The sequence below is a fragment of the Tachysurus vachellii genome, chromosome 9, assembly GCF_030014155.1.
Source record: "Tachysurus vachellii isolate PV-2020 chromosome 9, HZAU_Pvac_v1, whole genome shotgun sequence".
Lineage (NCBI taxonomy): Eukaryota > Metazoa > Chordata > Actinopteri > Siluriformes > Bagridae > Tachysurus > Tachysurus vachellii.
In genome coordinates, this window is record NC_083468.1 from 9,732,185 (window position 1) to 9,756,909 (window position 24,725).

The following is a 24,725-nucleotide window of genomic DNA, read 5'->3' on the forward strand; positions in this document are numbered from 1 at the left end:
CATTGTAGACAAGATGCAGTCTATTTATTTGAATATTTCTGCTACCAAATATTTATTAAATATACAATCTCCCATCTTTCCGTTCTCTTTCTCTGCAGTTTAGAGTATTAGACAGGACAGGAAGAGTCCAGTATGTAAAAGAGATGTCTGGAAATGGTTTCCTTTAAAAACAACAGAATGGAGACTTGGAATGAAGAATGATGGTTGGAGAGAAAGAAAGAAAAAGAAAAAAAAAAAAAGGGCATGAAAAATTCTTGCCTCTTAACCCAGCTATTAAAGGAAATTAGATATCAGGCAAGAAAAAAGGAATGAATATCCCAACGTAATTGGCCCACAAGATTAATAAATTACACAGTCCCCAACATTTTTCCATGTTCACGTGAAGGTTATATTGTAATTTAACAAAAAAAAAAAAATTTAAAAAAAAATTAAGATAGAATCAATCTCCTATGCAACGGTCTTGAAGGTCTGGAGGATCAGGTTGGTTTGGTGGATGAGCCGGTTGGCACTGATGAACACGTTTATTGCCCTGGGAGACAGAAACAAAAACAGTGAAAGACTGAGATGATGGAATGAAAGCAAAACAAAACACTGTGACCCCATTTCCAATTAAAAAAAAAACAAACAAAAAACAAAGATGTATTTATTCATACTAAACAAATGTTTTCTCTAAGCCGCACTGTATAACCAAAAGTAATGAATACTACAGGATGACATTCATGCTCAATTGCTGGCAAAGTTGGTGCATTTAAAGACATTTTTAAATGGCCCACAAATTCAACATTGATTTTTTTTTAAAATAGTTTAAATATTACAAGACTATAATCCAGATATAAGTCACATGAATAATGATGAGGAACAGGGCCAGAAGATTTCCTTTATTCAAGCTTAAACAAGTTCAAGTTTCAAGTTCATGCATGATTTACATAATTTTCAACCTCATCAAGCTATTCTGTTTATCCCTATTCCTCTGGATGGGATATTTGGCCTCATTTATCAAGCTGGATATGAACAGATTTATTCTATCCTATAATTTGAGGAAGAGTTAGTGTCTATATGGCAGCTGACATGCTGATCTGCATTACTGGAAGATTTAGTGCTCTCTGTACTTTCCTCATTTAGCCATCGTTTTGTCATTTTCAGCTCTGTAAGCTCTGCCTTGGAATTTTGGGGCTGTCACTGAATGCAATTTAGGTTGTGCAGTGAATGTGGTGGGGGATTTATGAAGGATTCACATTTATTAATATCTGATTCCTCTTAATATGATTTGTTTGAAATTTAAATGATATGTCTTGATTTGATGCATTTTATGCAACATGATTGGTTGATTAGGTCGTTTTAAAGCTCTGTGGGTGTACACGTATTCTTAATAAAGTCTGAGATAGCTGATGATGCCTCTGATGATAATGGACTGAATGTCCATATTATTTTGTTCATATTTTTTATTCCCATACAATGCAGACAGAATGAATTGCTGTAGTAAAACATGCCATGCGCAAGTATTAATATAAAACGTATTCCCAGCAATAAGAATTAGAAAGGCAGTAACTGAGGTCTAGCATTGTTCGAATGACAATTTGTTAACTAACCAGTTTAGCATTGTTTGGTTTATACATATGTTTTATAGTATACGTTCACACACACACATTTATATATGTGAACGCATAATGCAGATATGCGGCGAGAGGATAAGAGCTTCAGTCATCATTCAGTCAAACATTAGAACAGTTAAAAAAAAAAAAAAAAAAAAAAATTCAGTCATCACAGTGACACTGATTTTGGTGTTGCTCTCAGACAGGCTGCTCTAAGTATTTCAGAACCTACTGACCTCCTGGAATTCTCTAGAGTTTGATTGTAAGTGGGAGTGGGAGTCCAGTGAGTGACAGCTCTGTAGGCTGAAAAGCCTTGCTAATGAGAATGTAATTGCAGGAGAATGGTCAGACTGGTTCCAGCTAAGGCAACTAAAATCACTACTCTACAGCCATAATGTGCAAAGAAAAGCTTTCTGGAACAAACAACTTGTCAAACCTTGAGCCAGATGAGCTATAAATGCTATAACAAATGCTATATACAGCAGAAGACCGCATCAGGTTCCACTCATGTCAGCCAGGAACAGGAATCTGTGGCTACACTGAGCTACAGTTTGGCGTAAACTGGACTGGATTGGGAAAAATACCACCTTCACCTGTCCGGTTTATGTGAGCCTGTGCCCACTATAGCCTATATTCCTGTTCTGTCTCACGAGATTAGCAAATCAGCCCATCTGGCACCAACAACCATGTCACTGACACAGTCAGCGAGATCTCATTTTTTCCCCCTCTCTCTGATGTTTGAAGTGAAAATGAACTGAAGCTGTTGATGTGTATCTTCAGGATTTTCTGCATTGTGCTGCTGCGCTCCACCGTGCTGTACATGATTGGATATTTGCAGGAATGAGCAGGTGTTCAGGCGTTCCTCATAAACAATAGGTTCCTAATAAACACTGAATTTATATTACAAATTTTAGATCATACATTCCTCTACGGGTAAAAGTGACATGAAAATACTTTCAGAGCATCTGTCTTGACTTTAAAGCAGCCCAAATTAAAAATCTGCCTTGTCTTATCTGACATTACAACAACCCTTATATTCCCATTATTTCAATTTTAGACTCCTCATTTTAGCAGCCTATATTTTGCCAGTCCAAAATAATGGCTTGGAATTGTTTGCCGATGCGCATTTTATTTTTTATTTTTTTAACGAGGTTGTATTACAGCACTTGTGAGTTTGATGGCATAAATAACACCGTGCTTTTATTGTGATGTTATAGATGATGAGAACGGTATTGGCTGCATGATTTGACTTTTTTTTTTCTTTCTGACAGATTATTTTTATATTCATTTTGGGATGCAAATAAGATGCACTCTAATGCTTAGCCTGGAACAAGCTGCTAGGTCATACAAACAATATAAGGTCATTCGTCAACCAAAGCAAGTCAGCCTTTAAATCCCCTCTAATGTTTTATTCAGCAATATCATTTACAAAAAAAATCATTATGCTGTACTCTCTATTATACAGCCACTGAAGATTCTCACTCTGACCCTATAGTTACTGGAGGACTCTAACTATTTGAATTCTGTGCCGTTTCTGCTTTGAATAGAAAATGACAGGATTGCTATTTGTGAACAAAACAAAACACCCTATAAAAGAGAAGCGGGGCTTGCTTACTTTCCATCTTTGAAGTATGTTTTCAGAGTGTCGCTGAAGCTTTTGGAGTATTTCACAAACTCTTTCTTCTGTTGCTCCAGTGCCTACAAAATACACAGCAAGGTTTCTTAATGATCAGTCCCATACCACATTGACAGATTTACTGAATTAGGGACAAAACAGACTGAGAATACGAGTGTGTGGGGGGGGGATTGGCAGTGAGATTACAATTTAAAGCAATGTGCAGATACAGATCTTTCTTTTTCCATAAATTTCTTCCGTTCACATACATGGCCTTCCACAGATGATGACGGGCTGTAAAAATGTGGTGTCTAAAATAGGTCTTAATTTTGAACGACCTGCTACACACTTGTGGTGTAATTCAATTTGCAGTCTAACTATCAACTCACCCTTCTGTTCTGATACTGGTATTTCTTAAAGACGCTGTTCACCGTATCCAGCAGCTCTTTAATGGCACTGGCGATGTCTCTGTGTTGGGGCAAAAAAGTGCCATTAGTCATACATAATGTGCCTTTAGCTTGTAAATGTAGTATATGAAATATACTATGCAATCACACCTTTTTGCAAGCACCAAATCGACTCTGTGTTTGATCTAAGATGAGCGTGTGTCTGCCTGCATCATTGCCATAAAAGATATCTTTTCTGTTTGAGTTTAAAATCACACTGATATGATATGCCAAATGGTCAAGTGGATACTATTATTGATGTGTGTATAAAATTGCAGTGCAATCATCATTAAACAAGTACTACCTGTTTAATAACTGTGTGTATGTGTGTGTATTACAGTCTTTGTGGTCCGTGTGTTACTCCAGCAGTTAAGGCACGCTGCGTGCTCTGCCTGGGTGGTAAATTCACTGTTATCAGCCTGGTGCTAACATAACATTACAAACCCTTCAGCCATCCCAGAAGGAATTAGCATAATCATAGTGGCAGTGTCTAGATAAACAAAAGCCTCTTAGATGACAATGCTTCAGTATGAAATGCTGCTATATTATGATGTTTTGATAAGTCTGGATTTACAGACATTTTCCGACAAAGCGACGTGTTGGTTTTTCCTCAAACATTCAGCGTTATTTTAGTAGAAAAGATTTTTCTTTGCAGCAAAAACATACTATGCATAATCCACACAGGGTGTCATGTATATTTTTGAGATTATTTATATATATATATATATATATATAAGTTTTTTTTGTTTTTTTTTAAAAACGCAGAGCACTTCAGCTGCACATTAACTTGTGACTGGCTCCCACACTGGAATAAGCTTTTGAAACATAATGGCACATCGTGGAAGCTTGGTTTTATTATTACTTCAAGAATCCATGAGAAACTAAAATGCGGTATAATTAACGTGGTCCTTGTGCGGTTGAAATGTCACGTTATATCATGATATATCTTGATACAGTCAGAAATTCAAATTATAGTGTGCCAGAATTTTTAACCATACCACCCACTAGTGTTATTATGCAGCCTAAAAAAAAAAAAAAAAAAAAAAACACTGTACACTTAATAAACTGAAAGACCGACACTCTTTCTCTCGCTCTGCAAATAGAAACAGGGCGTGAAAACTCAATACACACTGCTATGAGGAAGAAAAGTTCTGACAGATTTATTGACTATTTCAACAAATCATAAAAGGTGTGACTCAATAATGTAAAAAAAGCAGTCATAGTGTGTGTGGACGTGTGTGTGTACTTGATAGTCTGCAGGAAGCGAACTCTGTCGTTAATCTCGTCCGGGATTTTGCTGAGGATCTGTTTCAATGCTCGTGCTCTCTCGTTCAGCTCCTGAAACTCTCGCTCCGGCCTGTCAATCATGTACTCTGAGGACACAAAACACACCCATACATCACTTTAATAACACCTGACATAACATCATAACTTTGCACTAAACTCCAAAACTATTTCTGACAGCCCTTTTTAGAGGTAGTGAAAAATGAGCCTGCTCTGAACTAGCAAGGCACAAATCAGTCTCACTTGAGGGGGAGAAAAAAAAATATATATAAGGTCTCTACTTTTCTCCTTGTTTCTTCACAGACTGAGGAGTGTCAGAAATCCATCATGATTTCTGATTAAAAACAGTAGGCACGTAATGCACAGAGTGCCACAGGAACTGGAAAGAAACCAGTGCTATTTTTGCTCATGCCTGAATTTTCTTTTTTTTTCCCCCCTGTACTCATATCCTGTCTTCCTTTCCAAACCTTGTTAAGTCTGGTGAGGTTAGCACATTGTGAGGCTTAATTAAGTTCATTTGATATTTTTAGTTACATGCGCTGAATGAAACAATTAAAACATTAAATAAGGATGCAAACCATTTTCATTTGGAAACGCAACCCTGCTTCTTTCTCACAGCTTTAATTTGCTTTTGTTTTTTGTCCTCGACCAACATCAGCTATTTACTGAGCCGCTAAATCTGTTCCAATCACATCAAAGCAGGAACACACACAACTGGATCACTTGGGATGAAGAGAGGGAAAAAATCTTGAACGAATGCTGCTTAATTTATAAAGCTGTCTTTTTTTTATGTGTGAAATACCATTTTTTGTAGGTGGAATAAACGGTCAAATGGTTATACTGTCATGTTATGTTTCATGTTGTGTCCCTGTTAAACTGATGCTTAAAATTCCCCCAAGTAGCAATTTAATAGCAAGGCTGAAATATATGAAATGTTAAGCACCTTTGCTGTGATGGAAATAATTGAAAACTTGCGAATAGACACAAACAGGGTGATTAAAAAAAGCTGCATGAGCTGACCGGACTTGCATGCCGCTCGTTGTTATGGTAATGTTGACCCCAAGCCCCGCTCGCTACATGCTCATAACTTTGGCTTGGCCATAGCACGCATATAAATGAAGATTTTCTACAGAGTGTCTGGTTTAGGGCACGTATAAACCGTTCGGTGGAATTTTGTAATGAAACAAATTCGTTCAGACCGCCGAAATTCTTTGCATGGAATTATAGCTTGATAACGACTATGAATTGGGTGTGTTAGGATTTTCGGTTCGGCTGCAATGATTCTTTATATTAAAGCGTATTATGCTGTATGTACAGTAAAACTAATAAGAAAGGTATTAGAGTGGGGACTGTAAGTCTGGACCCTTGGATGGCTAGGTGAGAAAACACAAGCCATAGAAAATGAGTTTCCAATATTGTTGGATTACTAGCACCCTGGAGAATGTATACAGAGTGGAGAGCAATCCTCTGTGGGTGTGTGTGTGTGTGTCTTTTCCTCAAATGCACCTAGGAGAGTAAATTCACTCTCACCGGCTCCAGCTATTGTTATGGCTGCTTTATTATTTTCCATGCCCCATATAAGCATGTTTATTCTCTCCCTGTAGCTTTGCGAGTGTAATGATTGGTCCAATTAAAGGTAAAAAAAAAAAAAAAAAAAAACCTCAAAAGATGCATAAAGAGAGCTCATTTGTGGAGAAAGCTTTTCAGGATGGACTGCGCAGGCTGTATTTAGCCATGAGGATGTAGCAGCAGAAAGCATAAATAATACACGTGATAAAGTTCAGCAAAGGAGGCCTCTGAATTTCAATAAACAATCAATGCATGAACACAGACGCAAACAAACACGCGCAGGCAAACACACAAAGTGTAGAAAAGGATTACAAAAAATGAGATTACGGTATGAAAATGGGCTCTGGCTTAAGGATGGAGGGAAATTTCACATTCAAACGCAAGTGTGCCTGTGAATTCATTACTGGCATGAAGCTGAAGATGTGACAAAAACGTGTCGCGGAGAGCAGGAAATTAAATTATGACGAGGGAGAAATATTACCATAAAACATGGGTTTTATATACAAGCTATTTGAAGAGAAACAGCTCCACCTAGAGGACACAGACCAAACTTGAAGCAGGAAGGAATACAAGCACGTACACACCTTTGACGTCGTCTGCAGCCATGCGTAACAAAGACTCTGAGAAGTTGAGCTCTACGTTCTTTTTCTCCAAGATTTTCACAATGATCTCCTGTGTGAGGCCCGGGTTCTCCTTCTCTGCCTGTGTGCAGTTTAAGATTGTATTTGGGTCAGAATTAGATGACTTTGTAAGCACAGAATGGGGGCAAAAAATAATAATGCAGGAAATACAGTACAGCTGATTGGATCCATATGCATCCAAGTGTGCTTTTCTTACCTTAATGAAAGCAGCCCTTAGGGTTTGTGCCGCAGACAGATTCACTCTCTCCAACTGCAATAGCAAACAAAAATGTTCCATAAACATATTCCTGGTTATACAGTGATGGGTGAAAGAGCTACGTTTACATTCTGCCTTATAATCTATTCGTTTTGTCGGAATAAAAATTAAAAAACGTTCACGTAAACACCTCGTTTGGAATAGAGTCTGAGGCATCGTCTCCTTTCTTCTCGCTGTCTGCTTAATAATAAACACATTTTTGGAACGGAAATCATTTACAGCTCCAGGGTGGTGTTTAAAATAAATAAATAAATATGTAAAAGAAATGACATGTTCACCCAACTGTCAGGAAATCAAGGATCTGAATCCTGACTATGACACGGCTGTCCGTGGGCCGAGAGCCAAGGAAGCGATATAAATTCGAATTCGTTCGAAATCTGCAAAGCCAAACTGCCGGGAAATCTTTTAACGCAAACATAGCTTCAGAGATTTGCTGAATAATGGGGGGGTGGGGGGGATGGGAAGAGATAAATCCTGTTCTTGGCAAAGTGTCTAAAGATTTACTCTCATTCTAATTTATCAAAGAACAGTCAGTTCCAGCCTCGGGACTTGTAATAATATTGACATTTCTCCACTCATCTGAGGGAGTTTATCGGTTCTCTTCCTTTGTCAAGGTGACTTAAGTATGATAATATGATTATACGTTTCTCAGTCGAAATGATTAGAATCAAATGGCCTTGACTTACAAGGGCTGAAGAAAGGAAGGAAAGATAAAGAGAAGAAGGGGAAGAGGCAAAAAGGATGACCTACAGGGCTGTATGAAAGGAGTGGGGCTTGTAATGAGCTGTATAAATTATGAGTCAGTGTAATTGTGTATGCACAAGAAAGTGTGGATGGAAATGACTAAGTGATTGAGTATACATGCAGGACAGTATGATATCTATACGTGCTTGTTGAACATCTCGTTCTGAAAGTATGGATGTTAATTTGTAGTTGGCGCTGGCTCTCTCATCTGGGGAAGGCTTTTTCGCTAGAGTTTGGAGCTTGGCTGTGGGGGTTTTTATCATTCAGCCAGGAAAGTATTAGCGAGGTCAGGCGCTGATGTCGGGCGAGAAGGCCTGGTGCATCATCGGCATTCTGATTTATTTCAAAGGTGTCAAAGCATAGCCGGGAAAGCATTAGTGAGGTCAAGGTTCTGTGCAAGACACACGAGTTCTTCTACACCAGCCTTAGTAAACTACGTCTTAATAGACCTCGCTGTGTGCACAGGGGTATTGTCATGCTCTAGAGTTCAAATCCCTGGCAGAGGTGGCTCAACAGTTAAGGCTTAGCCCTTAACCCCTCTTTGCTCTGCTGTAATGTACATGTGAATAAATAAAAGCTGCTGCTGCTTATTATTTTTCTTCATTTGATTCAAATGTGGAACAAAAAGTTTAACAAACATCATACAAGTGCGACGGTCCGGAGTCGACAAGTGTTTGGCTAGATGGTGTACTATACGCAAGCGTGTAGGTAAACGAATATGGAAATGTGCATGTTTGGGAGTCAGGAAGCATGTAAAAACACTCAGTGAGCTCTTTATTAGACACAGTGAACCTTATACGTAACCTCACCGGCCTTTTTTTTAGATTCGTCTACATACAGGTCACTTTGTAAGTAGACAATTACTTTTGCTCTTCCCTGTCTATCAGTGAAGAGAAACCTCCATAAAACCAATGCTGATATTTCCTGAATGGTGGATCACTGATAAGATAGTAACATGATGTGGATGTTGTGGTAGTATAAGTGTTGTTGGGCCGTTCTTTCTCTGCTCTCTGTTTGTGATTAAACGCAGAAGGCGGCTGTAGTCATTTGCATAAGATTTTGTTTGTGCCGCCACGCGGTGAGTCAAGTTGCTGTTAGGCTTGTCGTTTTATCGTCACTGCTGTGCTGGGAATAATCCAGTCACCAGAAATAGCCCTAATATGAATTCCCTAACTGTAACCCATAGCAACAAGGTAGAAATGTCTAGTAAAGTGGCCATTGAGTGCATCGAAACAAGTGTATGTGTATGTATTTATGAGTTAATATGCATCTCCCTTTGTACCTCATTGAACACGGGGTACATCACGGCGTAAAGCGACATGGAAACCATTGGGGCCGTCTCTGCTTCGTTCTTAATCTCTTCCATTGTCATCGTTGTCGTGGCAATGTGAGAATAGGCGGGGATTCATTCACTCCTGAGCGTGCTCAGTTCAAGCCTGCACCGTCACGTCTGGAATTGAAGGACAGGGGGGAGAAAAAACAGTCATTATTAGTGCTTTTGGCCTAAAGGTATCATTTAGAAAGCAACAAAAAGGAGTGGAAAAGCGTGTTAAATACGGTGTAATCATGTATCATTTTCTACTGCAATTAAACACGTCCCTTGTCTGTGGAGGCGCGCGTTACCGTGTCTGACTCTACAGATATAATACAGAGAAATAAAGCTTTTCAGCTCACTAAAATGTCAGCTCACTGAATCAAGGTGCAAAAAGAAAAACGAGGTGACATTGTTCCAATTATTAACCGTCCAGTTTTAGTGACTTTCTGCCCACTTAAGCCTGGTATTCCTGTTCTTGTCTAACTGGAGTGAAACCTGACGTAATCATCTACGTCCCAGTGGCATCGAGATTTAGCATGTTGTGCTTTCTGAGATGCAGAACTGTCACTCACTGGAGGTGGGTTGGTTAGTTAGTTAGTTTGTTTCTGTCTCGGATTCTGTGTAAAGACTCTACAGATTCTTGGCTGATTGGATAATTACACAAATGAGCATGTGTACGGGCGTTCTTAATAAATTGGTCAGCGAGCGTACATATTTTCTTATCATATTTACTGAAGCAATTAACAGACAAGAGACAGAAACGAATGCTTCGTAAGCTCGGTCCAAAATAGCGCTATTAACTGGGATGTCATATAAATTAAGCACAATCTATACAAACCCGAGACAGTGAATGTGTGTCCAGTGTGGTCTATATATTATTTATGGAGTAGCACCGAGTTTTACTGGAAAATCTCGAGACCACTTGCACCAAAGGTCACCGTCTTCATGTGGATGTAGGACTTAAATGATTGAATAGATGGTCCTCCCTTGATTTCACACTGTTTTTTCTACCCCAAGATGTCTTTTTACTAAAAACTGCTTGATTTGGTGAAATTGCAAGCACAGGATTCTTGTTTTAAACCTATACTGAAAACACATCTGAAATTTTTTTCTTTGATAGCTGTACTCATGTTTGATGAGAGACTGTTTTGTTTGAATGCGTGTTGTGATGAAATCGCACACGTCTTGGACCGATTCTGCAGAAACTCTGTGGTCATTTCCGATAATTGTAAGATCCTCCAAAGAGTTTGTTGGGTTTTGTGTTCATTTCTGTAATTGCAAAACTGCAGCATCCTGCAGGAACTGAATAATGATTTCAGCAGTCAGATACGATCGTGTCTTAAGGTTTGCTGGATATTTGGATTGGTGTTTATGCCTAATAAACATGATTTATTTGTTTCATGATTTGTTATTCCAAGGTAGACTTTTCTGAGTATCATGAGCAATGTAAATAACATTTAGATTTGTATTAGCTGCTGTTTGGACCTTAAAATCTACATTTCATCATCAGTTGTGTAATAGCCTCCTTCATAACACTGATAATCTACATATGTTTTTGGATATGAAAACTTTCCTTGTTTCCTTTTTTAGAAATATTGTAGCCTGATACGTCATGATACTGTTCTACGATCTAATATTTTCACCACAAACTAGTGTCAGCATCTTTTTCTGTATCGAACATTAAAGATCCGGTACCGTTTTAATACAATCCCCATCTGCCATCCAGAATGATCACGCTAATGTGCGCAGACCTAAAGCAGGGACGAGACTCTGACCGTTATAAAAAAAAAAAATTAAAAAAAAAAGGGAGACATTATTACACTGTTAAATTATAGCCGCTCGTCTGCGAGGAGCCATTTCATTAAGCGCCGGGCTGTTTCACACATCAAAAATCCTTTATTACATTGTTTAAATTAAGTGGCCTGTTGCAAACCGTTAAATCTCATTTTATGTCCTCTCAGGATTTCATAACTCACATTAATTATAAATAAGGAGTGAGAACAGTGTTGGCTCCAATTCCTGATATCATAAACGCACAAAAGGCTTTGGAACGAAGCGTCCCGGGGAACGCCAGACAACCTTTTTATTTGCATACTTCATTAGACTACAAAATAGTGACTGAAACGGACATAAATATCCCAGGACCGAGGTAGCAAACCCTTTGGAGACGTTAAGACTAATTTATTACTGATGTTGGTGGTGTAAATGAAATCAGCCGTGCAAGTTAATTATCACTTGCTGCATTTACTATCATGCAGGTCCAGGCTTTAGCCTGTATTCCATGACAGTAGATCATCATGAGCTTTCACCCCATCGTCGGCAGATGCACAAGTACAAGGAAAACTTTTCGTGCTCTCTAGGTTGGAATAATGACATACTCTCTCTCGGGTCAATCACAGAAATGCTAGGCAAACGTATGTGGAAGAGGGCAGACAGTGCTTTTGTCCGAGTGTGTTACACCGCCATGTGAGCTACAAGAACAGCAGCAGAACAAATAAAAATAGATGCCATCTTTCTCGTACTAGGTTAGTCATGTTAGTCAAAAAGCAGCAGTGCTGTATACAGTACCAGTGGAAGATTCAGCTTGATGCAAACAGTAGAAAATAAACAAACCGATGTAGTGATTGAACTGATACACAACTGCAAAATATACTTAGATTAATAAAGCAAGCGATCTGAAACAGAGGACGGTTCATATGAGAAACTGGTAATGTGAAAGCTGTCATGCGGTACAGAAGAGATGAGGTGCCTTACTGCGCATAATAGCACTTTGTGAGTCGTGTTGCACTCTCTATGTGCGTCTGTGGTGATAAAAATGAACACGAGCGCAAGAGGTTTCCAAAGAATCAAATGAGTCTAAAACCAAACCAACAACCCTGGGGTGCTGGGAATAATCACGCTCCGATTCGGAGTGCAGAAACACGTCCGCTGTTAAAACCACCTCCGTTACATTAATGTTACAGAAAAAAAAGAATATAAGAACATGTCTGTTGTGCACTCTGACTTATTATTAGATACTTATAGAGTCAGTTCCACAATCATTCTGGTTTGGATTTTTAAAACTAAAAAAATCTCGTACAAACACACAGCTACATAGTTTGGCTGAACCACTTCTATTCTGCAGTTTTCTTCGGAGGGAGTGTGTAACGACACTCAACATCAAATTCAGCTTCATTTGAATATATTGGAGTAACCATCACAAAACTCTGACTTGAATCCCACTGAAAATTTCAAGAGCGAACTAAAATAAGTGCATCGTAGCAAGGAGACCCTCAATCTGAGCGACACCAGATCTACCAGAAAGAATGAGCAAAATTTCACTTGGTTAAAACATTCTTTAAAGTCTTGACCGATTTACCAAATAACCAATGAAATTTGAGATATGCCACACTCCTGTCCAATCTAAAACAAAGCTGAAAGTACTGAGTGAACTGGTTAAAAAGGGACAAATTAGGAGTTTAGCACGATCAGTCTGAGGTCTACACACCTCCGGAAGGTGAAAACTCCACAAGGTACAAATTCCACTCTCATCCAAAACAAAACTCGAAACATTTCAGTCGACATTTATTCAGCTGCATGAATAAACATGTACTCACCAAACAATGCAGAATTCTAATGCTACATTCACACACACCAGTTTTATCACTGCAAGTCTCCAGTCTCTGTACTTTAAAGTCATGTTGAGGTGTTCCTACTACTGGTTGTCATTGTAACAATGTTTATAAGTGAGTGGTGTAGCTAGTATTCAAAATCAGTTTTCTTGCTGCTAAAATGAAACGTTCTAGGGAGATTTGCAGTGTGTATATGCATCATATCATATGTGACGAAGTAGATGCAGTGTGTGATCTTTACAGCCTGCACTCACTTTGGTAGAAGCTGCACCAAGTCAGACCAAATATTATTTGCATAAAGTTCAACTTTTCTCAACATTTTTCACGTCACCGACAGTCGCTGTCATTCGTGTCGTCAAAAATCACCAGCTGTCATTGAAAATGATCAATCTCTGGTTGCTATATAACTGCGGGTTGCTGTAGGTGTGAACGAAGCACAAGACACGCCCATATACTTTGTAGCTTCGAGCAAAGGGACTAGTACGGTATGAGCATCAAAAACATGATAACTTTCCACAGAAGGGATAATCTATATTATAGTTTATTATATAGGGTTATAACTAACACTAACCTTAACCCTAAAATAATAACTACTGATTTTATTAGTTTAAAGATGACACAGCACTGTTTCTGTTTATTGTCTTTTTGTAATGTCTTGTAATTTTTTGTTTGCACTGTCTTTTGTCCGGCACTGTTTGCACCAGGTTGCACAGTTGCACTTTATGTATCTAGGACTAATTTACTAAGTCCTTAAAGCCCTGTCTTTGTTTTATGTAGCACCATGATCCTGGAGAAACGTTGTCTCATTTCACGGTGTACTGTAACAGCTATATATGGTTGAAATGACAATAAAGCTTCTTGACTTGACTCAAACATGAAGGCAGAATTCCACTTATTTAACATTATATTCAATTGGGGGGGGAAGTTAGCTTATATGTTTCAAAACTAATAAACAATCACAATAATAAATATAATTGTTATAATAAAATATTATTATAATAAATAAGTAAATAAATAAGGATTATAAATAATATTTATAATAATCCGTAACTAATACCCAATACCTCACTAGCTTACCTTCCTTAGCTAACTACAGGGTTGTAATTTAGTTTCTTTTTAAAACTGGGTGTTTATTCAGATTAAACCATCTTTATGGCTCTGAAATTTAAAAATAGAAGGAAGGAAGTACAGCCAATGGGATTTTAATCTTTTTAATGTGTATTTATTACAGTACTGTGTACAACGCACTTTGTCTGTGAAACTAAATTAGCTTGCTAAACAAAGCTATGTAAACGCTAGCTAAGCTAACTATGTAGCCGGTGTTGTGCAGTATCCTGGATACGACTTCGCTGCCTGTATCCCAAGGACCATTTTTTTGGTGCCTTCGCGAGCGCCTGATCGAAATCATATCCACTCGTATGAACTACACTTACAAAAATATCTTAAATGTATTCATTCAACGCCCAAAGCATCGATCACGAGATATAAGCGAATAAAATGTGGTCTTTAAATTGATAAAACAAAGAGAAGATAATAATAATAATAATACTAATAATAATAATTCGCTAGCAAATCTTTGTTAACCGACTTATTACATGCATTTAACCTAAATACAGTTACTAACTAAAATTAAAAGTATTTACTTCAATAAATAAATAAACTTTGTATAAAGGCGCATTAAATATATAGCTAGGACGTTAGCAACCCGCTCAGGGGTCATCCAATCAGCTTGTAGCAGGACAACACAGGCACGCAGGATGTGCGTGAAGTGTAGGATATGGCACCACACCTGCTAACGAGCTAAGCTAACAGTTTCGATCTAGTTAGGACTGAATAATATTGTAACTCTATTTCCTCGGTATGTCAGCTTGATATAATAGTTTTTACAGACTTGTTAGGACACTTCTTGTCCAAAAGAAAACAATTATAATTCGGCTTTTAAGTCGAAACAAAGCCGTACATGTAGTCAGGGTGATATAAGAATTGACTTATTTAATTTAAGTTTAATGACGTTAATCCCATACCTGTTGTGTTTTAAAAAAAATTCAGAGTTGATTTGTGGAATTTAAAGTTGTTTCCTCGATGTTTGTCCGCTGGATAATCTTCCGAAATGTTCAGGCTAGAAGACGGAAGTTTTTTTTAGCCCAAAATCCACAAAATATAGGTGAGGTTTTCGGCTTTCAACAGCAGATGATTCTCAAAGGTGTGGACACAGAATTTGTAGTCTTTTCAAAGCGTAAATATAACCGAGAAGGTGCTTCGGGGATCAGGAATAGAACTACAATTCCCAGTGAGCTCGTCTGATTGGCTGTTGCTAGGTCGCAATTCGGTGGATTGTCTTCCGGGTTTTTTTTTTTTTTCAAATAACTAACCAAATAACGTTTGTATTCTTGTTGTCTTTCTTTCTGTATGTCGTATATTATTAACAGCGACGGCGTCACATTATATAACATCATAAAATGATTAGATAAAGATAAATAAAAAATATAAATTGAATTCGTAAATATGTTTTTTTTTCTGGTGGAAATGGATTGACCAATCATAGACGAGAGGGGCGGAGCGAGTGCTGAATATATATAGTTATATATATACAGCAGTAAGAGCAACCTGCTTCTTCTGTGAGCGAGCGAGAGAGAGAGAGAGAGAGAGCGAGAGAGAGAGAGAGAGAGCGCGCGCGCTAGCTTCAACATCTTTCGGCTTCAACATCTTTAAACTGACGGTAAGGTTAACTAAAAGAATTATTCGAATATGTCGAGAACAATTGATCATATATGGAATTTATATATAGGCTTTTTTACTCTCACTATAGACACTATACAGGATAAACAACATGGCCATGCCTTTACATAAGATCAGGGTTAGAATGTTGTTCATTTGAAATCATACCACATTTAATGTATGAATTAAATGAAAGCTGTGTGTGTGTGTGTGTGTGTGTGTGTGTGTGTGTGTGTTTCCTAATTTTCTGATAGCGTGTATTTTGTATTTAAAATGAGAATATTCTATTCCATATTGTCTGTTATAAATATTACACTAAATGTTACATTGCAAACTGACAACTGAACTAATTTCATATCTAATGTGAGCTGAGCAGTTTCAGTAGAAGAGATTAAGCACTTTCAGTGGTCACAACATGGTCAGTATCACATATTTGCTTATATCTAAACAGGGACCTAGAAATAGTGCAGAATTATTATTATTATTATTATTATTATTATTATGATTATTTAGTTCGTTAGTTTGTAACTTTTATTTAACCAGGATAACCTTTATTTGACAAGCCAACAGACACAAAGACAGAAATAACAATAATATAAATTCGATAATCCAACAAACAGAAATCCAGAGAAAAAAATAAATATTTAATTATTGGGAATGTTTTGCGTAAAAAAAAAAAACCTACCACAGATTAATTGCATAAATCTGATCACCACGACACAACCAATACTTGAAGCACCTTATTTTATTACAGCGTAAAGTCGTTGTGAGTAAGTCTCTATTAAGTTCACACATCTAGACTTTAGAATTTTATCCCAATCTTCTTTGCAAAAAAGCTAAAGTTTCTTCAAATTGTCATGGATCTCCTGTGGACAGCTATTTTTGGGACATTCCAAAGGTCTGGGCTCTGACTGGGCCATTCCATGACTTTCCTGATTTTCCTTTGTCTTGACTTTCTGACCAATTACAGGTGGTTTCTTGCCACCCTACTGTACAGCCAAGACTTGTTCAGAATACAGGAGATGATAGCCACAAGCAAGGAGAGACCAGTACCTACCAGAAATTCTTGTAGTTCTTTCAGTGTTGCTGTTGTCCTCTTTATAGCCTCCCTGATCATTTTTTCCTCTTCCATTTACCAACTTTGGAGGGTCATCCTAGTCTTTGCAATTTTTCTGTGGTGCCACATTTCTCCGCTTATTGATGATGGTTTTGACAGTGTTCCATGGTACATTCAATATTATTTTATATTTATTATTAATAATTATTAATATTTATTTAAAAAAAAAATTTGCAGCTCTTTATGGGCCATGGCTCTCAGTAGAATGCAACTCCAAATATTCAAGCAAATATTACTGCAACAGCTGACTTTATTTAAAGGCAGGTCCACGCCAGTTACCTACAGGCCTATTCTGATTGTGACAGTTTAACTCTGAAGACAGTTAGAGCCCTAATTATGAAAGTGTGTGCAGACTTATTGTTATTTCTGTCTTTAAAAACCTGCAATTTTGTAAGACTTTTTAAATCCACTATAGAATATAACAGACATTTGTCTGTTGCACACCAGCTAATACAATCTGCTGCTAGTGTTACTTCTTATAGTGCATCATTATAGTACAGTTTCTGTTGCAGCAAAGTTGTTTGTTTTCTTGAAGCCAAGGGAAGAGGGAAAGTGTTGGTGTCATGGTTCTATTTCTGGCATTGGCTCAGTGTGGAATCAGAGAGGAAGATGATTTGAGCAGACAGAGGTGTGAAAGTGTTGCTCCGGAAAATCTTGTTTTTATGCTTCTGTTAACAAGTTTTGTAGAAATGTCTTATCCTCCATAAGTGTGTCTATTTTAAAAGAGAGAGAGAGAGAGAGAGAGAGAACAATGTATATTATATCACTGGCTAATTGTGATAATTGGTCCTTTCATTAATGATTCTGTATTAGGCTGCAGTATGAAAATGAGCCCTCCAAGCAACCATTGAATAGTTTTATTCTGTTCTGCAGGGTAAAACACAACATGCACACAAGTAGCCAATAACTGAAAAATGCACTGTTTTCAAAAACTTAAGTGTGAATATCCAGGTTTAAAAATGAGAATGTGAAAGAAAGAAAGAACGAACAAAAGAAAGAAAGAAAAAGAAAGTGAGTAAAGAAAGAATCATCACGATAGCTAATAAATTATTTAAAAAAATGATCCTGCATATTTTCTAGTATTATTTTTAATACATGATTTTTGCTAGTATTATTATAAACAATACTTTCATATGCATTTGTCGCAACATGTTATCACACAGGAATTTTTTTATGCAATGCCAACATTTACACAGATACAAAAAACTTATTCACTCATGTTTCCTACCTAGGGTATGACTGCCTTGCACATGTACAGTGGGGAGAACAAGTGTTTGATACACTGCCGATTTTGCAGGTTTGCCCACTTACAAAGCATGTAGTAGTCTGTAATTTATATCATAGGTACTCTTCAACCGTGAGTGACGGAATCTAAAACAAAAATCCAGAAAATCACATTGTATGATTTTTAAGTAATTAATTTGCATTTTATTGCATGACATAAGTATTTGATGCATCCAAAATACAGAACTTAATATTTGGTACAGAAACCTTTGTTTAAAATTACAGAGCTCATACGTTTCCTGTAGTTCTTGACCAGGTTTGCACACACTGCTGCAGGGATTTTAGCCCACCTCAATACAGAACTTCTCCAGATCCTTCAGGTTTCGGCGCTGTCGCTGGGCAATACGGACTTTCAGCTCCCTCCAAAGATTTTCTATTGGGTTCAGGTCTGGAGACTGGCTAGGCCACTCCAGGACCTTGAGATGCTTCTTACGGAGCCACTCCTTAGTTGTACTGGCTGTGTGTTTCGGGTTGTTGTCATGCTGGAACACCCAGCCACGACCCATCTTCAATGCTCTTACTGAGGGAAGTTTGTTGGCCAGGTTGTTGGCCAAGATCTCGCGATACATGGCCCCATCCATTCTCCCCTCAATACGGTGCAGTCATCCTGTCCCCTTTGCGGAAAAGCACCCCTAAAGCATGATGTTTCCACCCCCATGCTTCACGGTTGGGATGGTGTTCTTGGGGTTGTACTCATCCTCCTTCTTCCTCCAAACACGGCGAGTGGAGTTTAGACCAAAAAGCTCTATTTTTGTCTCATCAGACCACATGACCTTCTCCCATTCCTCCACTGGATCATCCAGATGGTCATTGGCAAACTTCAGATGGGCCTGGACATGTGCTGGCTTGAGCAGGGGGACCTTGCGTGTGCTGCAGGATTTTAATCCATGATAGTGTATTGTGTTACTAATGGTTTTCTTTGAGACTGTGGTCCCAGCTCTCTTCAGGTTATTGACCAGGTCCTGCCGTGTAGTTATGGGCTGATCCCTCACTTTCCTCATGATCATTGACACCCCACGAGGTGAGAGCTTGCATGGTTCCCCAGACCAAGGGAGATTAACCATCATCTTGAACTTCTTCCATTTTCTAATAATTGCGCCAGCAGTTGTTGCCTTCTCACCAAGCTGCATGCCTATTGTCCTGTAGCCCATCCCAGCCTTGTGCAGGTCTACAATTTTATCCCTGATGTCCTTACACAGCTCTCTGGTCTTGGCCATTGTGGAGAGGTTGGAGTCTGTTTGAGTGTGTGGACAAGTGTTTTTTACACAGGTAACGAGATCAAACCGGTGCAGTTAATACAGGTAATGAGTGGAGAACAGGAGGGCTTCTTAAAGAAAAACTAACAGGTCTGTAAGAGTCGGAATTCTTACGTGGCAAAATTACACACTTCTACATGCTTTGTAAGTGGGCAAAGCTGCAAAATCGGCAGTGTATTAAATACTTGTTCTCTCCACTGTATGTTTTACACATTTTACACAAAACATCTCATTTAAAAATAAAGTCTTTATTTAAGTGAATCCAAGAATTACACAAACACAATCTGTATTCATGAAGTGAATGAAATAGGTGCTGGTCAAAACTAGGAGGTACAAAGACATGAAACTATAACTTTTTAATTTAAAGTAACAAAAGCCTTTTTGACAAGACCTAGAAATCTTAGAAATATAATTACACAAACAAATCAGTAACACAGAACAGGTGAATACAATCAGGTATCAAACCAATCCGAGGATGTGCAGAGAGGGGAAAAGAGACTATGTTCCATTTTGACAACATACAAAGCATGTGTAACAAAAGCATATGATCAAGCATGCAGTCTTGCCTCCTACTTTGCATCAGGTCTGCACTTGGGCTTCTGCCAGATGATTACATCTGAATAAATCTATAACTATGGTTTCGAAAGGCACCTATAATAGGGGTGGCACAAAGGGACCTGACAATGGTTTCTACTTCAATATGGAGTGCCTCTTAAACCTGCCAAAGATCAGAATCAGAATCAGCTTTATTGCCAGGCATGTTTTCACATGCGAGGAATTTGTTTTAGTGACAGAAGCTCCACATTGTAACAGAATGACATGTACAGTATAGACGAAATTGTATGTACACATTTACAGGTGTGAAATGTGCAGTTGAAATATACATCTATATAATATAGGCAATTTGTATGTACAAATTTGCAAGTGTGAGAAATGTGCAATTGAAGTATACAATATATACAATTTGTATGTTCACGTGCAATTGTGAAATGTGCAATTGAAGTAAACAGTATAGACAATATGCATGTATGTACAGTTGAGCAAGTATGAAATGTGCAAATTGAGGTATACATAGTACAAATGTGCAAGTGTGAAATGTGCAATTAGGTGTTGTGTGTTCCATGGTGTTAATTGTTCATCGGATGGATTGCTTGAGGGAAGAAACTGTTCCTATGTCTGGTCGTTCTGGTGCTCAGGGCTCTGTAGCGTCGACCAGATGGCAACAGTTCAAAGAGGGAGTGTGCTGGATGTGAGGGGTCCAGAGTGACTGACTTTGCCCTTTTGCTCACTCTGGAGAAGTACAGGTCTTGGAGAGTGGGGAGTGTTGTGCCAATGATTTGCTCAGCAGTCCAGACTACCCTCTGTAGTCTCCTGAGGTCGGATTGGGTAGCTGAGCTGAACCAAACAGTCACTGAGGTGCAGAGGATGGATTCAATTATGGCAGTGTAGAACTGTTTCAGCAGATCCTGTGGCAGGATGATCTTCCTCAGCTGACAAAGGAAGTACAACCTCTGCTGAGCCTTTTTCACAATGGAGTCAATGTGAATGTCCCATTTCAGGTCCTGGGAGATTGTGGTTCCCAGGAATCTGAATGACTCCACTGCTGTCACAATGCTGTCCATGATGGCAAGTGGGGGGAGAGCAGGGGGGTTTCTCCTGAAGTCCACAGTCATCTCCACTGTCTTGAGCGTGTTCAGCTCCAGGTTGTTAACCTCTCAGACCTAACGTTTCAAAAGCCCAATCATTTCTCCTCCAGGTTTCCACTCTATACCACAAAATTTGGTTCAACTACTCTGCTGCTATGTTGTTTTACAGTCAGACAGTTGTTTTACCAGAATGAGAAATAGTAGTGTGCTACATTTAATGACTATTTTTCATGAAACAGAACACAAGTGCCAGTTTTCAGGGAATATTTTTGGACATGATTCATAAGGCTTAGAATACCAGGTAGTGGGTGTCACAATGCAAGATGACTAAGACATAATTGTGCCCTCGAGCCAAACAAGGCAGCTACAGTACCTTATTAAATCCATACCCATGTACTCAAAGGCCATGCTAGATGTCATCTTAGGGGTGGCATAAGGATAAAGCAAGGTGGTTTTAGAGATTACATACAATGCCAGGTGGATAGAGATGCCCATTATTTAATAGACATTTTTGATTGATAGAATATTACATCTTGAGTTGACTGAGTTTTAGAGCTTTTTTAAGGCATTTGATCGTATTTCATCTGATAAAGCAAAGCAGATGAGAAACAAAATAGGAAGCGTAGTATAGTAGACAATTTTGATTTGGAACTCAACCATAATCCAGAATATAAATCTAATAGTTACTATCAAAACAATTAAAATCATTTTAACAGTTGTAGGATGTAATGTTTTTCGATCTGATATCATGGTTGTTTTATGTTGCTTTTTACTAAAGCTAATCTGGATTTGCTGGTTCTATAGAATTAAATGAAAAATTACAAATGACAAAAAAAAAAAGTTGTAGAAATTAGAAAAAAGGATTATTGTAATGGATACAAATCAGAAACCCTGAGTGATTGTGCGATAATAATCTGTACAGACTTACTAAGAGTACATTTAAGAGAACATTCACTACTAATCCAGCAGCATATAGTAAATATCAAGCGATTTACTATGTAGATAAACGGTATCAGATACAAGCAATTCAAAAAGTAATAACAACAACCAGTTACAAATGAAAAGCCTTTCATTAATTATGCAAGTCAATAAAATAATGGGAAAACCATCTTGCATTACCTATAATGGAAAAAATGATCAATTCAGATCATCTTTATGCTCATACTATAATAATGTTGTTGAAAGACCTGGAGCCTATCCCATGAGACTTAGAGCACAAACCAGGGTTCACTCAGGAAAGGATTTTATGTCTTTAGACAAAGATATCAAAAATTAAACATTTAGAAACCAGGAGGGGGAAAAAAGTGCACAATGCCTGCATCCAAAATCGTTAAGAGAGTAATTAGCAGTCAGGTGTTACAAAAGAAAGGCACAAGAATAGAATCTTATTTTTCCAACCTGGTTTCTGGATGTAAATGAACAGATTGAAATCTTTGTTGTCAACCAAGGTTAACTGTTTGTTCATAGACGTTGATGATGAACACATGGTTGTTATTTACTTCTGACTATAATTATGCCCCTTATGATTTGTTTTTCATCTGACTATTGTTTTATATGTGTATTGTTTGTATGCTTTCGCAGGTGTCTTCGTGCACTCATGTCCCCATATTCATGTGCACTTTCAGGATGTAACTTGTAACCAGTTTGAATGAAATCTCTGGATGTAGACAGACAAATGGTGCAAGGGATGTTAAACTTATGGGACGTTAAAAGGATGTTATGCCACATATGGTTGGTGTGCGAAAACACATTTTAATTAGCTGTATTTAGTGGCTATAATCGGACCATTTAAAACTTACAGCACAATATGTTTCACCTGAGGAAAACAGTTGGCTAGTGTTGTTCTAGAGACCAGCGTTGTTCTAGAGCTTATTTCTAAGTAAATATTTTAACAGTGCAGCTTGATCTAGTATTGAAAACATTAAGGTCATGACATCACTTCTTGTTTTGTATGTGTTATTTTTTTAAGTGTGACCACTCCAGATGGAGATATGGAGGAGGTGGATGTGTAGGTGTGCACTCAAAGCTTGATAGTGTGTCTTTCACACTCCATTGTTAAAAATAACTGTATTTACAATTTGAACAGTTTGAAACCACTTAGGAGCATGGTGACATTAAACCACCCAGAAGAAAACACAAGGGTGTACTACAAGGTTTGGTGTTTGTAACAGGGGAAAAAATAGTAACTGTGAGCAGAGGTTTAGCTGTAGCATTTGTAGCAGCCCTACTTTTGGTAATATCAGAGATATTTGGAAACTAGCTTGGAAGATTTCTTAGTATAAAGGTGCAATCAGACCAAACCCAAATAAAGATTCACGTTCTGATAGTCAGTTCAATGGCGATTGTATGGCGAATGTATTTGTTCATAGTGGTGGTTGCTTTTTTTTATTTAGAAAATTGACTACATGGCGAATGTACATTCTGCATTTCTTTAAAAATCAGCATTTAGCATTTATATTAATATGATGAAATAAATGTAAGTCGGTGTCATAAGGGTGTCTATTAAACACTGGAAATGTTATAGTAGTTTTATATTTTGGTGCATTTTAATTTTGCTATTAATATTGTATTGTATTAATATTATATTGTAATATAACATGAGCAGTGTGTCATGTGAAGGAACAAAAAAAAGATTTAGCTTTAATGAAATAAATGGTACTTGTTAGTAATAGAGATCAGTGTAAGATTTTCTGACACACAATGTTGTGAAACCAAGCTTTAACTTTGAGCCTAAAGCCACCGAGTTTGAGTTCCAGTGTTGTCTGGAGTTCCTCGTTTGGCTTGTTCAGTTTCTCCCTGGTCGCTGGATGGCCTTTATTCACAACTCAGTCTTGCTTGAAAGAAAAAGGTCACTGGATCTGCTGTTTCCAGGCATCTTTTCTCCTCTGTTCACAAGCGGGTGTCTGTTTTCATTGCAGCTCCAGTTAGGCCTTTGCGTTGTAAGACACTCAGGCATCTCCTGACTACTGGAAATGAAATGTATTCGGGAAGGTTCATATTATATGTAGGTGCATATTTAACTAATGTGCTATGTTTCTATGTTGTGTTTTATCACACCAAAGGAGTAGTGAAATAATATTTAGTGTATTATTTGAGGTATTCTTGACTCGAAGACTCTAAATATTGCCATTATGGTGTTATAGTTTTATGAGAAGACTTTATTGTGCACACAAGTCTGGCTGTCACATTTACAGATGGACCTTACTTTCAGATTTAGATATCTTTCCAAGTTTATCAGATCAGATCATCCACTCGATTGGTAATATATAGCCAGAGACAATTTGATCTTTTATTTATTTATAATTTAGTAAGACTTGCTGACAGAATAGAAATCTACTAAAAGTATAAAGTGTAATTAAAATATTGTTCCATAAATGTTCAATTTATTTTACACATGGTCAGTGATGTGCCAGTAACTGAAATCTTTTAATTATTATTATTATTATTATTATTATTATTATTATTATCTAATTAACAGTCACTCCAGTTAATCCTGATTTATTTAACGAGACCGCTCCAGTGTTAATCAGATTTACTGAAATTCAAGATACAGAGACACATACAATTTCATTTCTTTATCTTTTTCACATATAGACAGATTTTGTGCTACACTTACATTTATAGCCTTTGG

The 24,725-nt window shown here is 37.7% G+C and overlaps 2 protein-coding genes across 4 annotated transcripts in view; one reads left to right on the forward strand and one right to left on the reverse strand.

The window, feature by feature from the left end:
* Positions 1-15,238, reverse strand: LOC132851031 (programmed cell death protein 10-like). 2 transcript variants are annotated; one of them, XM_060877592.1, is made up of 8 exons: positions 15,098-15,238; positions 9,430-9,597; positions 7,344-7,397; positions 7,091-7,208; positions 4,900-5,026; positions 3,597-3,675; positions 3,208-3,290; positions 1-529 (listed from the first exon to the last, which is right to left on the reverse strand). In XM_060877592.1, the coding sequence occupies exons 2-8, from the start codon at positions 9,517-9,519 to the stop codon at positions 448-450; spliced, it is 633 nt and encodes a 210-aa protein (XP_060733575.1). In that variant the 5' UTR covers positions 9,520-9,597; positions 15,098-15,238; the 3' UTR covers positions 1-447. The 2 variants fall into 2 exon arrangements, with proteins under 2 accessions (XP_060733575.1, XP_060733576.1); XM_060877593.1 differs by having other exon boundaries at positions 9,430-9,603; positions 15,098-15,230.
* The window catches only part of serpini1 (serpin peptidase inhibitor, clade I (neuroserpin), member 1), a 24,023-nt gene continuing 14,099 nt past the window's right edge, over positions 14,802-24,725 (forward strand). The window contains exons 1-2 of one of the 2 annotated variants that reach the window (XM_060877591.1): positions 14,802-14,931; positions 15,619-15,792. The gene's annotated coding sequence lies outside the window, so the exon portion shown is untranslated. Of the gene's footprint in view, positions 14,932-15,097; positions 15,238-15,618; positions 15,793-24,725 lie in introns of those variants that run through there. The other variant, XM_060877589.1, reaches the window with a different exon arrangement.